The 15169-nt window shown below is 45.7% G+C and overlaps 1 protein-coding gene across 1 annotated transcript in view; it reads right to left on the minus strand.

Annotated features, from left to right (window-relative positions):
- Positions 1 to 14387, minus strand: part of LOC147626904 (uncharacterized) — a 53142-nt gene extending 38755 nt beyond the window's left edge. Inside the window, exons 1-2 of the mRNA XM_086815447.1 lie at positions 11909 to 14387; positions 11677 to 11796 (exon numbers count right to left, since the gene is read on the minus strand). Of these exons, the coding sequence (XP_086671573.1) occupies positions 11677 to 11796; positions 11909 to 14128 (2340 nt within the window). The 5' untranslated portion in view covers positions 14129 to 14387. The remainder of the gene's footprint in view (positions 1 to 11676; positions 11797 to 11908) is intronic.
- Positions 14388 to 15169: the final 782 nt, after the last annotated feature.

The following is a 15169-nucleotide window of genomic DNA, read 5'->3' on the forward strand; positions in this document are numbered from 1 at the left end:
ACTTTCCCATTTATTACCTGGGATTTGCAAAGGATGCAACAACCCAGCCTGTCTAAAGCGTTCAGCTTTATTTGCCTGACAAATCTGACACTTGAGAACATAATCTTCTACATACCCTTTCATCTTCGGCCAATAAAAAGTGTGTTTCACTAAAGATAGTGTCCTGTGTACCCCAGGGTGTCCAGCAGAAGGGGCGTCGTGACACTCCCTCAGAATCTTGGATCTAATGTCCGGGATCTGTGGTACACAAATTTTGTCATTACGGAATAGCAAACCATTCCGAATCATCCCCACTGACCTCCTGCAGCCTGAATGGTAGACTGCGCAGTCACCGAGTCTTGGTCAATCAATGAGCTCCCGTCCTGGATCTTCTGCCAAAATGGACCAAAATAACTATCAGTCCTGCAAAGCCCTCTCAATGACTGAAATAAGTCAGTAGAAATCTCGGTGAACGACAAAGTATTCACCTCTCTAATCCGACTAAGCGCATCTGCAATATTATTCATGGACCCTTTCCGATAACGGATCTCAAAATCAAAATCTTGCATTAACTCTGCCCAACGAGCTTTCCTGCCTCTCAAATCATCCGCATCACACACATACTTGATTGACTGATGATCAGTCAATACCACAAACTTGGAGCCATATAAATAATGTCTCCAAACCTTGAGAGCATGAATCACAGCATAAAGCTCCTTCTCAAGGGTTGGCCAACGAGATTGAGTGTCGTCTAGCTTTTTACTTTCAAAAGCAACCGGTCTACCATCTTGAAATAAAGCAGCCCCGATAGCATAGTCACTGGCATCAGTTTCAAGAACATAAGGCCGACTAGAATCAGGCAATGCTAAGATAGGTGCTTCCTTGACTTTATCTTTCAAAAGTCTGAAGGCCATATCCAAATCGTTATTCCAAGTGATAGGCTGATTGGACTTACGTCCACGACCTTTCAATAAGTCGGTCATCGGTAGTGTGAGCTGAGAGTACTCCCGTACAGATTTCCTAAGAAAAACTACAAAACCGAGAAAAGAACGAAGTTGTTTCACTGTTCGCGGTATAGGCCAGTCCAAAACCTTCTGAACTCGGTCATAGTCAATGCTCAATCCATCTCTAGTGATCTTGTGTCCCAAGTAAATGATGTCGGTCATAAAGAACTCACATTTACTGAATTTAGCATATAGTCGATTCTGTCTTAAAATAGATAAGACAATCATGAGGTGTCTGACATGATCCTCAAGAGTACGACTATATATCAAAATATCATCCAGGAACATCACCACAAATTTCCCCAAATGTTCACGAAAAAGATCGTTCATCATTTGTTGGAAAGTGGCTGGAGCATTGGTTAACCCAAAAGGTAATACGAGAAACTCGTAATGGCCATACCTAGTCCGAAAGGCGGTTCTTTCGACATGCCTTTCATGAATACGTATCTGGTGATAGCCAGTACGTAAATCTATCTTCATGAAATATTTCGCTCCTGCTAACCGGTCAATTAGGTCATCTGATCTAGGGAGAGGATAACGGTTCTTAATTGTCAACTTGTTCAATCTTTTGTAATCTATACACATTCTCCAAGTATTGTCCTTCTTTCTCCTAAGCAACACAGGTGCACCCCAAGGTGATTTACTTGGACAGATCTGGCCCATCCTCAAATAATCTTCGAGTTGTTTAGCCAACTCATCTTCCTCAGCTTGGCTCATCCTATAAGGTGGAATACTCACAGGATGAGCACCAGGGATCAAGTCAATACGATGATCTACTGCCCGTTCAGGTGGTAAACCCGATGGCAATTCCTTAGGAAATACATCTTGAAACGAATCAAGTATCTTCTGTAATTCTTTGCTTTCAAACACACTTAATTCATTCACATCCATGGAAGGGATGAGAAAAGAAGAAAGTGGAATCAAGACACAATGGAAAGCGGTGTACAAAGAAGAATTCATTATATTTCCAAAATCAATTGTATTTACAAGAGGTCCCTGAGAGGGATGAATACAATCACCTAAAATACTATACTTGGTGTCCCTATGCTGAAAAGAAAAAATATGACTAGACCAATCTATCTGGACATCAAGAGTCTTAAACCACTCAATCCCTAATAACAAGTCTACATTTTCCAGATGCATAACATAGCATTCCAGAGTATCTTTGTAGTCCTGAATCTGGATTGGAAGCATCTCCACTTTGCGATCCCAAACTTGTCTGCCCGCAGGTAGACGTACCTCATAGGTATGGTCGCTGAGTGTCGTGTCAAGACTCAATTTCTGCACAAGTTTGTAGTTAACAAAGTTATGCGAACTGCCAGGGTCTAAAAGAATGTGAATTTTATGGCCATTCACTTCTCCATAAACTCAAAGAAGATCATGCATGCCAAATACTTTAGAATTGAACAGACAATCAGAACAAGTACTAGGGCGAGAAAGTACAGTAATCGACGTACCTGTCAAAGACAACTGGTTAGCTGCCTTTGGCTTGGGTCCTGCGTTTGACTTGGTACCCTTTTGCTTTGGGCACTCATTACGCATGTGTCCTTTTTCTTCGCAAATAAAACAACGTCCTTCCTTCTTGAGCTTCAAAGCCCTAAGGAGTCGTTTCTTCTTCGCTGGTGTCGAACTTGAACTCTTCGAAGGTTGGTCCGAAGACTTGCCTTCAGTCGTGTTAGCCATAGGTGCGGAGAACTTTCTTTTATGCTTGTTCCCCTGCTCGGTAACGGGTTTTGACTTGGAAGAGACCATCGTATCATCATAGATACGAGCTGAATGAATGGCCTCGTCCAATGTTTTTAACCTGTAATCGATACGAGTCGGGTAAACCAGCTACAAAAAACCCCAAAAGAGTAGTGGGATCCATCTTTGTAGCCTTCATCTGCAAGTCACGAAACTTCTGGAGGTAGACCTCATAAGTGAGGTGCTGCGAGGTCATGGTCAAAGCTGAAAACCGGGCAACAACATCGTAGTCATCCTCTTTCTTGAGGAATTCTTTCTTGAAAATATCTTCAAATTGCGCCCAAGTCATTGGCTTTGGGTTCAGTTCCTTCCACCAAAGCAAAGCTTTGCCGGACAGGAAACCTGCTGCTAACTGTATCTTCTTTCCATCATCATATGGATGAAACTGAAAGTGAACTTGCCACTTGTGTAGCCAAGTGTCCACGATCTCCTTGGTTCGCTGCTTTTGCTCGCCCCCGAACGGTTCCGGAGTAATATTGGGGCCTAAAGCAGAAGCCAAGGTATCCATTCCCGAAAAAGTAGAGAGGGTAGTGGTCAAGAGAGCGATGGAGTTCTTCAAAGCCTGCATCTGGGCTGCGATTTGTGCCTGACGTTCCGTCGAAGAAGCTTCGAGAGCTACTTTGAACTCTTGGAAATCTGATTTTGACACAAACTCGTCAAAAAGATCGGCATCAGTGCCTTCCGTAGCCAGCAAGCCTTCGCGTTCCACGAGGGGCTCCAACTCTGATTCTTGGGTCGACATCGTGAAGAGGGTACACGGAGAGAAAATTCGATCTTTGTACATTGAAAGTGCGAACGAACTCGACAGCTTGAGAGCTTGAAAACTTGAGAACTCGAGAGATGTGTGGCAAGAAGCCCACTAGAGGGGGTTAATAAAGGTTTCCCAAAAGCCAAAAAAAATCTCGAAAAGCTAGGCTTAGCTTTTGCTTTAGCTTTTGTGTTTTTTTTTCTTTTTTTTTTTCTTGAATAAATATATATATATATATATTTTTAATATATATATATATATGGATATATATATTCTCTTTTCTTTAAAAAAAAGAAACACCTTTAAACTTTGGAGGAGGTCTTTTAAACTTTAAAAAATTTAAACTCTTAAAAAAAACGAAAGCTAAAAACGTAAACGTAAGCTTTCCTTGTTTTTTTTTTTTTCTTCTCCTCCAGAATTAACCCGCCGACTGGTTGCAGGCGACTGAAGCTGCCGGCGCATGCTTTCTTCCCGGCGGATGCTGACGTAACTTGAAGTGGCCGCCATCGCCAGCACCTTCGCCAGCCTGCGCACCAGCTTGTGCCTGCCTTGCGTCAACTCGCACGTGGTCTGTGGCAGCGTAGCCTACCGTGCGTGGACTGGGTGGGCGCTCGCTTGGCCTAGGCGCCGCCTGGGCTGGCTGCGCAGGCCTGGCCACACAGCCACGTGATCTGGGCGCCGGCAGTACTGGGCCTGGGCTGGCTACGTAAGCCTGGCCTGGCCTGGCCTGGCGTAGGCGCTGCCTGGCCGCCTGGCTACGCAACCGCCCGCCTGCCACGTCAACACAACTCGGCGAGCAACCCACTCGCCAGCACGTCTTTCGCTCTCTCTCTCATGCGTTCAACGAAAACAACGAAAAGCATCATGTTTTTTCGCTCTTTTTTTTTCTGTTTCTCTCCCTGCAGGTTAAACGACTGCACACAAGGCCTCTTCTTTGTAAAGCAATCAACCTTATTAAAACTACCATCTCCCATCATCAACATGGGGTTCTTTGATGAAGGAAAACACATACTAAAACTGAAAACTGCAGTATGCACAGAAAAACAGCAAGTTTTTTAACACATACCGTTCTTCGACCTCTTCTTCTCTACCTACCGACTTGCTCGTTCACGAGGTATGCTCTGATACCACTGTCAAATCCCCACGGATCTTCCCTCGTGATCGATCTTGGTTCGAAACTCGAATCCTGCAAACAAACGAACAACAAACAAGCAAGGGGGTGCAAGCCTGACTCACCTCCCAACCATGACAGCCGTGGGCAAGCCCACAATCTTGGCTGTCCCCTCCGAGCCACGAGCTGAGCTAACTAGGTTGACGTACCGACCAATCTCCTCCTCACGACGTCCCATACCGCCGCGAAGCTGCCCTCGCGGGCCTCGAGATTGCTGCCGGCCTCGGCTGCATAAAGCAGGTGCACGTCTGCACTAGATCCAGGCTCCAAGACCATAGAGCTCTCACAAACTCGCGAGACTCTCTATAATCAATAACTAACCTTGGCCACCCTTTTATAGGCTCTTGGCCGGTCATCGGGCGTCCACACTTGGCCGCCCGCCCGTCCATACTTGGGTGCCCGCCCGTTAGTATATCCCTAACTCAGCTCGTCAATCAGCCTGCCTAGTTCCAAGCTTCCCCAAGCCTCGAAACTAGTCTTGCATGCGTATAGCACACGGTAGATACCCACTGTGCACATGACACAGCCAGTGGGACTTTGGACCAGTGGTTGGCTAAGCCTGAGAACTGCACTGAAAGATGAATGACAGTGTCCAGGACATGGGCACTGAAAGATGAATGACAGTGTTCAGGACATGGGCACTGAAAGATGAATGATAGTGTCCAGGACATGGCCACTGAATGAGGGCATAGGCCGGTTTACACTAGTAAGTGGCCGCCACCGAAATGTGAATGTATCTTGAATTCTAAGCAAATTCTGAAGTGACCATAGTGGTCAAAGATGGTCAGGAGACCAGAAGGAATGCAGATGACATCATCCCTAAAATCTAGGGAACTGCTATTTTTGGCAGTGTCGGAATTGAAAAGTGTTCGCGTCAGTTTGTGCGGAATGTCAAGGGGACCAAAAGCTGACAAAGGACTGTTGTGAGAATGTGAATCAGTCAGGAGATTTTTAGCCTGGAAGATTGCATGTGGAAAAGGCTTAAAAACGTGCCAAGTGTCAAATTTTGGTGCATTTTCCTCATTGAGAAGAGGGAAGCGTGGGAATTTGGGAGGAAGAGGCTCATTTGCAGCCATCGTGTGGTTTTGTTGCAGGAAAAACAGCTATGGTGGTGCACTCCCTTGCCCTACAACTCATGAATTGAGGGTTGAGCTTGCTCCCCACAGCCTCTCTCTCTCTTTCTCTCTCTTGCAGACTATGGAAATGCTCTCATCAGATAAAATCAGGTACAGTTGTGTGAATTTCATGCTTATATGCAAAGGCTAGTTGCCTCCTTGAACAGGAACAGGTGTAGTTGGTTCCTACACCAAAGCAGGGTCGGAAGAGGGTGATAACCTCTTCAATACAATGCTGTTTCAGCACTGTTTAGGTGCTGTTTTTGGGCTGTTATGCTGCCCGGTTGATGCCAAAATGCAGTAGGACCTTGCTTTAGTCCTCCAGGACAGTACAAGGGTTATTTTGGGCTGAAAACAGAGCTGAAAACAGGTCTGTGCAGAAAATTACAGCAAGCTGAATTATGATGTTTTGGACTCCATTGGGTAGCTTGATGCCTATGGAAGTGAGCCTGTCAGTTGGGACTCCTTCTGAGATGTTATGGAACAGTTTTAGTGCAGTTATGCTGGCAAATTTCTCCCAGAATTTGTAAAACTCAGCTGATGTAAGTAGAGTGCTTTGTTGCACTTGTGCTTTGTAATTTCCAACCTTTTAACAATAAAGAAATACCGCAAGGGGCGCCAGACTTCGGGGCCAATGTGTTGTTGAGCGAGGGAGCGAGGATTCTGTGATTGTGTGTCTGAGTAAGTCCAGGTTATTTGTGAATGAATTACCACTTTATGTGTCCATAGACCGGTTTCATGGTTCCATTGCCGGGATAGGGTCCTCTTTTCTGCAAGAGCCCAGACACGGATTGGATTGGGTGAACAGGAGACACACATAGTGAGGTACAACTAATTACAGGTGAGAAAGAGTACGGTCTCTTTCTTTGGATACAGGTTCCCTTAAACTTTCAGTTGACAGTATGACAGACAAAGGGAAAGGCAAGCTCCCTGCCGAAGAGAGTTCCTCTTCTACTCGCAGACAGCATATAGAGGTGACAGGTGCCCAGGTGTCAGCCTCTGCTCGGAGGGAGCCAGTAGTACAGCCAGCCTTGTTAGAGGAAGAACAGGAACGAGAGGATTTATTTCATGCGCAGCTCCTGAGCATGGTTGGTACCTTTGAACAGTTGGTGAAGAATCCCAAGATGAAGAGGTATTTGCAGTCAAGGACAGGGGATTCCCAGGCTGAATCATCTCAGCATGCAGTTGAGAGGGCACAGGAACAAATGCCAAGGATGCCACAGCATGTAGAGCAGACACCAGCAGTGGCAGCTGATCCAGTGCAGCATGTTACATAGGCACAGGTACATGCATGTAATGGCCAGGAAAGTAATGTGCAAAGGGTCATGCCGACCATTCCTCCTTTGGTTGCTATCCAACCCGTTTATTTTGGTGGTGGGTCTGTTTTCCAGGCCATGGCTAGGCCGCCCACAGTTTTGCCACGATTGATGTCAAGAGGGTCACCAGGAATGATGCCTATGGAAGCTGTGAACCCTCTTTATGCCAATATAGGTGTGCAGCCCGGATTTCAAACTTATTTTAGTCCAGCTTTGGGGCCCGCAGCACCTGTCAGTGTGGCTGAATTTTCTCAACCTAGTGGACAAAGAGCAGTAAGGACTGATGCAGAAAAGGTGCAAAAGGATTACAAAGGAGGAGGTCAAGCAGTAAAGTTTGACACTTTCAGTGGGATGCAAGACAAATTGAAAGCGCTGACTTTCATTCAGCAGTTTGATGCAGCATACACTGGGGGTAACTTTACAGAGTCTTCTAAGGTGCGGAAGGCTGCTACTTTCTTGAAAGGTAATGCATTGCAGTGGTGGACTTCACTGTTGATGCAAGGACAAGCACCTGCTACATGGGTTCAGTTTAAGCAGCAGTTCTCTTTTGCCTGGCTTACAAATACTTTTGAAGTAGATGTTATGACAGCATGGCACAAACTTGATGCAGTCAACTGTGTAAATTTGGAAGAGTATAATAAGAAGTTTTGGGATGCACTCTTGCCAGTAACTTCCTACAGGACAGTGCCATTGTCAGAGCAAATAGAGAAGTATTGCTGTGGTTTGCCCAAAGAAATCAGGGATTATTGCATTAAGACCAATGTTTCTAATATGACTCAGCTCATTGAGAATGCAAACATGGCTAATGCATTGCTACAGGGAGGTTCATGTGGCTTTAAGAGCACAGTGAAGAAGGAACCTCAAGACAAAGGACAGAAGAGGCCACTGTATGGCAAGTCATTTGAAGAGAGAAAGGCATTGATGCAAGCTGGGAAATGTTTCATCTGTGAACAGAAAGGGCATATGGCTGCAAAATGTCCACAACAGCCACCAAAAGATGCGGAGGATAAACAAGGGCCACCCAAGAAGAAGACAATCCCGAGTGCAGGATTGATACCTGACATGGTTGGTGACCAGCCATGTGATGATGCGACAGAATTGTGCAGAGCATGGGGTAAAATCAGAGATGCTACAGTGCTGATTTTCTTTGACCCTGGTGCTTGAGCCAACTTTATTTCACCAGCATTGGCAGCCAAGTTAGGAATTCGTGCTGAAGAGATGGGACCAGTTGGACAGGCTGATTTGGCATGCCCTGGGCATTCAGTTCCTGTCACTCATATACTTGGCAAACTTCGCATGCATATACAGAGTTATGTGGACACAGAGGAGTTTCTTATCATGCCCTTGGAAGGATGTGATGTCCTATTGGGAATTCCATGGTGTCATAGGAAATATGCAGTGTTGGATGCTTTCAACAGGAAAATCACAATTGTACATAGGGACAAGACTCATGTTCTGGATGTGAAGCTGAAAGGAGAGTCTGTCCCAGTTATTTCTGCTTTTTGAACCTGAATTCTGAATGACCTGTATATTTGTATTATATGTTTGGCAATGTACAGTTTTGACGTTTGTTGTCAATGACTTAATCAATGAATGAACTTTCAGTGCTTTGAAGTTGTATCTGTTACGCTTCAAATGAATGATTTACATGTTGTGACACTAATAGTACAAGATATATGCTATCGCCCTGTGTTGCATCCGGAAACATGTATTTGAAAGGCTTGAACCTGCGATGGCACAAATGGTAGTGGGAATCCCTATCATCGCCCCGTGTCATCCGTTGGCAGGAGATACATGCGATGACACTAATCACCTGCGGAGTCTTGTGATCGTCCTGTGTCATCCGTTTGCATGTGGACTTGCAATCGAGGTCGCTTGCTTCTTTCAAGAGGGGGGTATGTCACCAGGAGGTGAAACTTTTTGCAGTTGTTTTCTTTATTTACATTTCTTTATAAATATATATTTTTCTTTTCTTTCTCTTTGGTTGCTGTTGTTTTCCCCCGGGATCTCTTGGAAGGGCTTGGGCCATTGCAATGTCAGAATGGGTCAGCCAGTGGGACTTTGGACCAGTGGTTGGCTAAGCCTGAGAACTGCACTGAAAGATGAATGACAGTGTCCAGGACATGGGCACTGAAAGATGAATGACAGTGTTCAGGACATGGCCACTCAATGAGGGCATAGGCCGGTTTACACTAGTAAGTGGCCGCCACCGAAATGTGAATGTATCTTGAATTCTAAGCAAATTCTGAAGTGACCATAGTGGTCAAAGATGGTCAGGAGACCAGAAGGAATGCAGATGACATCATCCCTAAAATCTAGGGAACTGCTATTTTTGGCAGTGTCGGAATTGAAAAGTGTTCGCGTCAGTTTGTGCGGAATGTCAAGGGGACCAAAAGCTGACAAAGGACTGTTGTGAGAATGTGAATCAGTCAGGAGATTTTTAGCCTGGAAGATTGCATGTGGAAAAGGCTTAAAAATGTGCCAAGTGTCAAATTTTGGTGCATTTTCCTCATTGAGAAGAGGGAAGCGTGGGAATTTGGGAGGAAGAGGCTCATTTGCAGCCATCGTGTGGTTTTGTTGCAGGAAAAACAGCTATGGTGGTGCACTCCCTTGCCCTACAACTCATGAATTGAGGGTTGAGCTTGCTCCCCACAGCCTCTCTCTCTCTTTCTCTCTCTTGCAGACTATGGAAATGCTCTCATCAGATAAAATCAGGTACAGTTGTGTGAATTTCATGCTTATATGCAAAGGCTAGTTGCCTCCTTGAACAGGAACAGGTGTAGTTGGTTCCTACACCAAAGCAGGGACGGAAGAGGGTGATAACCTCTTCCATACAATGCTGTTTCAGCACTGTTTAGGTGCTGTTTTTGGGCTGTTATGTTGCCCGGTTGATGCCAAAATGCAGTAGGACCTTGCTTTAGTCCTCCAGGACAGTACAAGGGTTATTTTGGGCTGAAAACAGAGCTGAAAACAGGTCTGTGCAGAAAATTACAGCAAGCTGAATTATGATGTTTTGGACTCCATTGGGTAGCTTGATGCCTATGGAAGTGAGCCTGTCAGTTGGGACTCCTTCTGAGATGTTATGGAACAGTTTTAGTGCAGTTATGCTGGCAAATTTCTCCCAGAATTTGTAAAACTCAGCTGATGTAAGTAGAGTGCTTTGTTGCACTTGTGCTTTGTAATTTCCAACCTTTTAACAATAAAGAAATACCGCAAGGGGCGCCGGACTTCGGGGCCAATGTGTTGTTGAGCGAGGGAGCGAGGATTCTGTGATTGTGTGTCTGAGTAAGTCCAGGTTATTTGTGAATGAATTACCGCTTTATGTGTCCATAGACCGGTTTCAGAGGATTCCATCGCTCTCCCGATAACACCACCTATCACCGGGAGGAGGGGAATGTATTCCTTCCTCAGACCAGGAAAGCTAACTGTCACAGGAAGCCTAAGACGCCAACCAGAGGATCGGCGCTGGGTCGAAGTCATGCTGCCACCTTACAAAGAAGGCCTTGGCCGTGCGCATTGGGACAGGGTTCAATTCCATGACTGTCCGATGCTACAAGTGAATCAAACTCGACCTGGTAGTATCCATGCCCCAAAGGATGAATATCAGTGATCTTTCCAGGCTCGCCAATAAGGCTTGCCAGCATAAGATCCCTGAGTTGTCCATGCGCCAGGCGGCTACCCACAATCTTGAAGACCAAGGTGGAGGCCTCTAGGGAGGGTCGAAGTGAGGAGCTGGAGGTCCACTTCTGAGAAAGAAAGGTAAGGGACAACGGCCTCGGTCAGGGATGACGGAGCAGCTGCCATGGAGTCCTCTTGGAGGTGTGAAGACCAGAAGATGCCAACACTCGCCGAAGAGAAAAAACAACCTGAAAGCTGAAGACACGTGCCAAAGGAGGATAGGGCTTGGGTGACGAAAAGCTCAAGTGGTGGGGGGGGGGGGGGGGCTGACTGATGGGGGAAGGAAGGCGAGGAAAGCAAAGCAAGGCAGGCCTGGCAGAAAGGAAGGGGTCAAAAACAGAAGATGCGGAAGGAGGTGGGGGCTCAACAGGGCGGAGGAGGAGGAAGGGGCACGAGGGCTGGGGGGGTGAAAACAGGCTGGAACGGGCGAAGGCAGATGGCACGCGAAGGGAGAAGAGGGGGGGGGGGGGTTGCGAACTGGGCAGCTAGGAGGCGGAACGCAGAGAGGAGCTGGGCGATGGTGGGAAAGGCAGCTGGCGCGCAGACGGAGGAGCTCCAGCGCTCACGTTCGAAGGTTTTTTGAACTGGCCATACTCCTTACAATCTACCTCATGACGAGAAGCCCTGTGAGCTTGTTCCACAAAGCTTAAAAAGCCCTCAAGAACACACGAACCCAAAAGACATTAATTTTTATTATTACAGTCCATTATTCCTAAGTCATTCTAATTCTCCCTGTTGCTAGGTAAGTAACACACACACACACGCACACACATTGCTCCTCAAGAAAAACATGTGCATGTCTTGCACACATGCACACCTACCCAAAATGCATGTAAATGACCATTAAATAGTTACTATCAAGATGGAAGAATGTAAGAGTTCATGTACTGGCCTAGTAAATCATAAGAGTCCAACAAATTACCTTTGTTGCGCCTACATGACCCCATTTGTCTGCATCTACCACCTTCTCATTCGGCTCTATCTGCGCAATCTTCCTGGCTTCTATCCATGCTTTTGAGAAAGAATCCAAGGGTGTACCAGCCTGTAAGAAACAAATGGTAGTAGCATTTGTAACAACAAATGTGTACAGGAAAGCTGCCATGGTATAAGGATGAGACTGAAATGTCAAAGTTTGCAAATGGTTAAGGAATCACCCGTGCACTGTCATCAAGCTCAAAAGAGTCGTAAATGATTTTCTTTGTCTCATTCTGAACAGAATGGACAGTTGTTTTATCCGCAACTTCCTTTCCTTTCTCCTCTGAATTGATGGCATACATTTCCTTATGCACCACAGGCTCAATCTTCATGTAGGACTCTTGCCACTTATGTTGCTCCATTGACTCATATGGTGATGTAGAAACCTCATCGATCAGCTTGCTAGTTGCATCATTGTCTTTGGGAGAGGCACTGAAATGCACATGACATTTCTCAAGAAACTGTGTTCTCCAAGCTTCTTCCTTCCATCTTGATGTAAAAAATGCGCCCTCCTGCCTTTGTCTCAGCAGTGTTTCTTGCTTGTGCTCTTTCTTCTGCATCTTGACCACTTCCTGTCCCCATCCCACATGCTTGGAAATTTTCTTTCCTTCCTCCTCCAGTTTCTGCGCTATTTCATTATGCTTGCTTTTCTCTTCTGCCTCCCCCTGTTCAATATGGCGCTCCTGTGGTGTCAGGGCAAGCTTGAACATTCTTTTGTTCAGAAACTTGCAGGCCAATGCCTCCTTTTTTCCTATGATTTTACTATCGATGGCCTGGTCTACTTGCTTTCCATCAGCAACTATGTCTTCCTGACTCTCTCTTTTCTGCTCTTCCCCATCAGCCTCCTTCAGCACATCTACTGATATGGCCACGATGGCTTCTACATTACATTCAGCCAAACAGGCATCAACTTTTTTGGAAGTGCTACCATGCTTCTTAGACTCTTTTTCAGAGGCAGCTGATCCAACTGCTGCAAAATCAAAAGGATCCAGCACTGAACTGCCTTCCTCCATGTCTTCACGTCCAGCCAGCCTGTCTTCCTGCATGTTCTTCACCTTCTTCTGCACAGTAAAGTCTTCACCACCATGTTTTATCTCAGCAGTCCCAGACGCTGGTACCTCCCCCTTTACACCACAAATTTCTGCTGCTGCATAACCACTACTTTGCACTCCAAGGTCCTCCTCTAAAAGTTTGGAGTTCTTTTTCCACTTCTTCTGGACTTTTGTTCCTCCATCAGCTACATAAGGGTCTGCTGCATTATTTCCTATTGGCTTTCCTTTGTTATCCTTATTTTGAAATTTCTGCAATATTGTTACCACATCAGCCACATAAGGGTCTAATGCATTGTTATGTATTCCCTTTCCCTTTTTATCCCTGATCAGGAATGCTGTTGCTGCATTAGCTACAGTAAGCTCTGATGAATCGAGCTCCCTTAGCTTTTCCTTCTTATCCTTCTGGTATGCTGTTCCAGTATCGGTTACAGAAAGCTCGGATGCCTTGATTTTTACTCGCTTTGCCTTCTTATCCTTGTCCTGAAATGCTGTTCCAGAACCTGCTACAAAAAACTCCAATGCAATGTCATTTTCCTCCTTGCTCTTGTTCAGGATTGTGGTTACTGCATTAAGCTCCAATGCATTGATATCCGAATGTTTTCTTTTCTTATCCTTCTTATGCACATTAGCTGTGAAAATCTCTGATGCACTGTTAGCAATCTGCTTTCCTTTCTTCTTCTCCTTGCAAGATGCTACCCAGGCATCAGCTATGGCAAGCTCTGGTGCAAAATGCTTTCTTTTCTTTTCCTTCTTGTGAGATGCTGTCCGGGCATCAACTACGGAAAGCTTTGATGTACTAGTATCAATCCGCTGTTTCTTCTTATCCGTCTTCTGGAAAGTTGTTCCGGCAAGCTCAGCAAAATTGTCATCAGGATGCGTTCCCTTTTTATGTTTATTCTGAAATGCTGTTCCGGATATGGCAAGCTCTGCTACATTGCCATCAGAATGCTTTCCCTTCTTGTGTTTCTTCTGAGATGCTGAAGCATAGTCATCTACCTGCTTGCCCTTCTTCTGCCCACCAGAGAGATCTAAAGGGACATTTTCTGGCTTGCATTTCCTCTTCTGAGAAAGGGCCATATGCTGGGAGAGGAAAGTGTTTGACGCATCGATGTGACGGCTATCTTGAATGCAATGTCTCAAAGAGATGTCATGTTTCAACTCTTCAAGAAACACAGGAAATGGCCATATCTGCTTGTTGATGGTGTTCTGTACAGCCTCCCCTCCACGCTCGCTACCATGACCGAATGCATCAAAAGAAAGCTCTTGGCAGAAAGGAAAACCTCTCAGATAGATGCTGCAGGCCCCCTTTGAAACAAGACGCTTCACCTGGCGATGAAGCAGGTGCATTGGCGGATTCTCATAACCGCTCTAGGCGAGTTCTCACTTTCAAAAGCCAGCCATGGATGCCGAATTTCTCACCATCGCGACGCTCAGATCGTTTGAAACCAGCAATCAACCCTGATTGCGCGCAGAGACCAGATTTTGAATGCCATGGGCATCCATGGCGACCAGTGCCGGCGTAACAAAGAGGTCGGGTGCATGGGTAGTAATGGATCGATGTTGGACAAGTTTTTTCATTTCTTGGTTGAGAAATGGGGCGGCCATGTCCTCGTCCTCATGTGGGGCGTTTGAGGATATGTGTAAATGTGCCAATTCATGTTACAATGGCGGTGTAACGCGTTTGAGGATGTCTCAGGATCTGTGTAAATGCGTCAATTTATGTTCGTGGAAGTGTCAAAAGGGTATTGCCTCGACTAGTTTGCACGCACACTACCACTGATACTATCCTGTCCCGCAATAGTCTCCGGAAAGCAATGTCAAGAAGCCCGCACACGCAAGTACCAAGTGTGCATGAATGCTCTTCAAATACAAGGACGTTATCGTCTACTTCCAGGCTCTTTTAATTCTTGGAAAAAAAAATCCCCTCACAAGAGGATTTCTTGAATTTTGAAAAATAGGTAAAGCTTTTGGCTTTTTGCTTTTGGAAAAAAAACAGTGCTTTTTATAATATAGATTCTGAAGCAAAACGATCGTGCGGATGTTCGCTAGGGCCCAGCCAAGCCTATGAGCTCACACGGTTATGGTGCGCAAGAACCACCGCTAGACAACCCATCAGAAATCGACCACAAGAAGTCGACCGTAATGCCAACCAGGAGAAGCCAATACGCGGCTATAGCCAACCAACCAAGCCACACTAACGGAAGCAGTTGAAGACCACGACCACACCACACTGTGAACACCACACCCCAAAAGTGCACAACAACGCAACTTGAACCCGGAAGGAGCACACACAAGAAGAGATTTGGAAAAAAGATCGCCCAGATATTTTTAAAAAAACGATAGCCCGATGTGAAAAATTCAAACGAAAAAGAGCAAAGCTGATGTAAA

Source organism: Cibotium barometz, chromosome 21 (genome assembly GCF_041138505.1).
Source record: "Cibotium barometz isolate CiBa-2024 chromosome 21, ASM4113850v1, whole genome shotgun sequence".
Taxonomy (NCBI): Eukaryota; Viridiplantae; Streptophyta; class Polypodiopsida; order Cyatheales; family Cibotiaceae; genus Cibotium; species Cibotium barometz.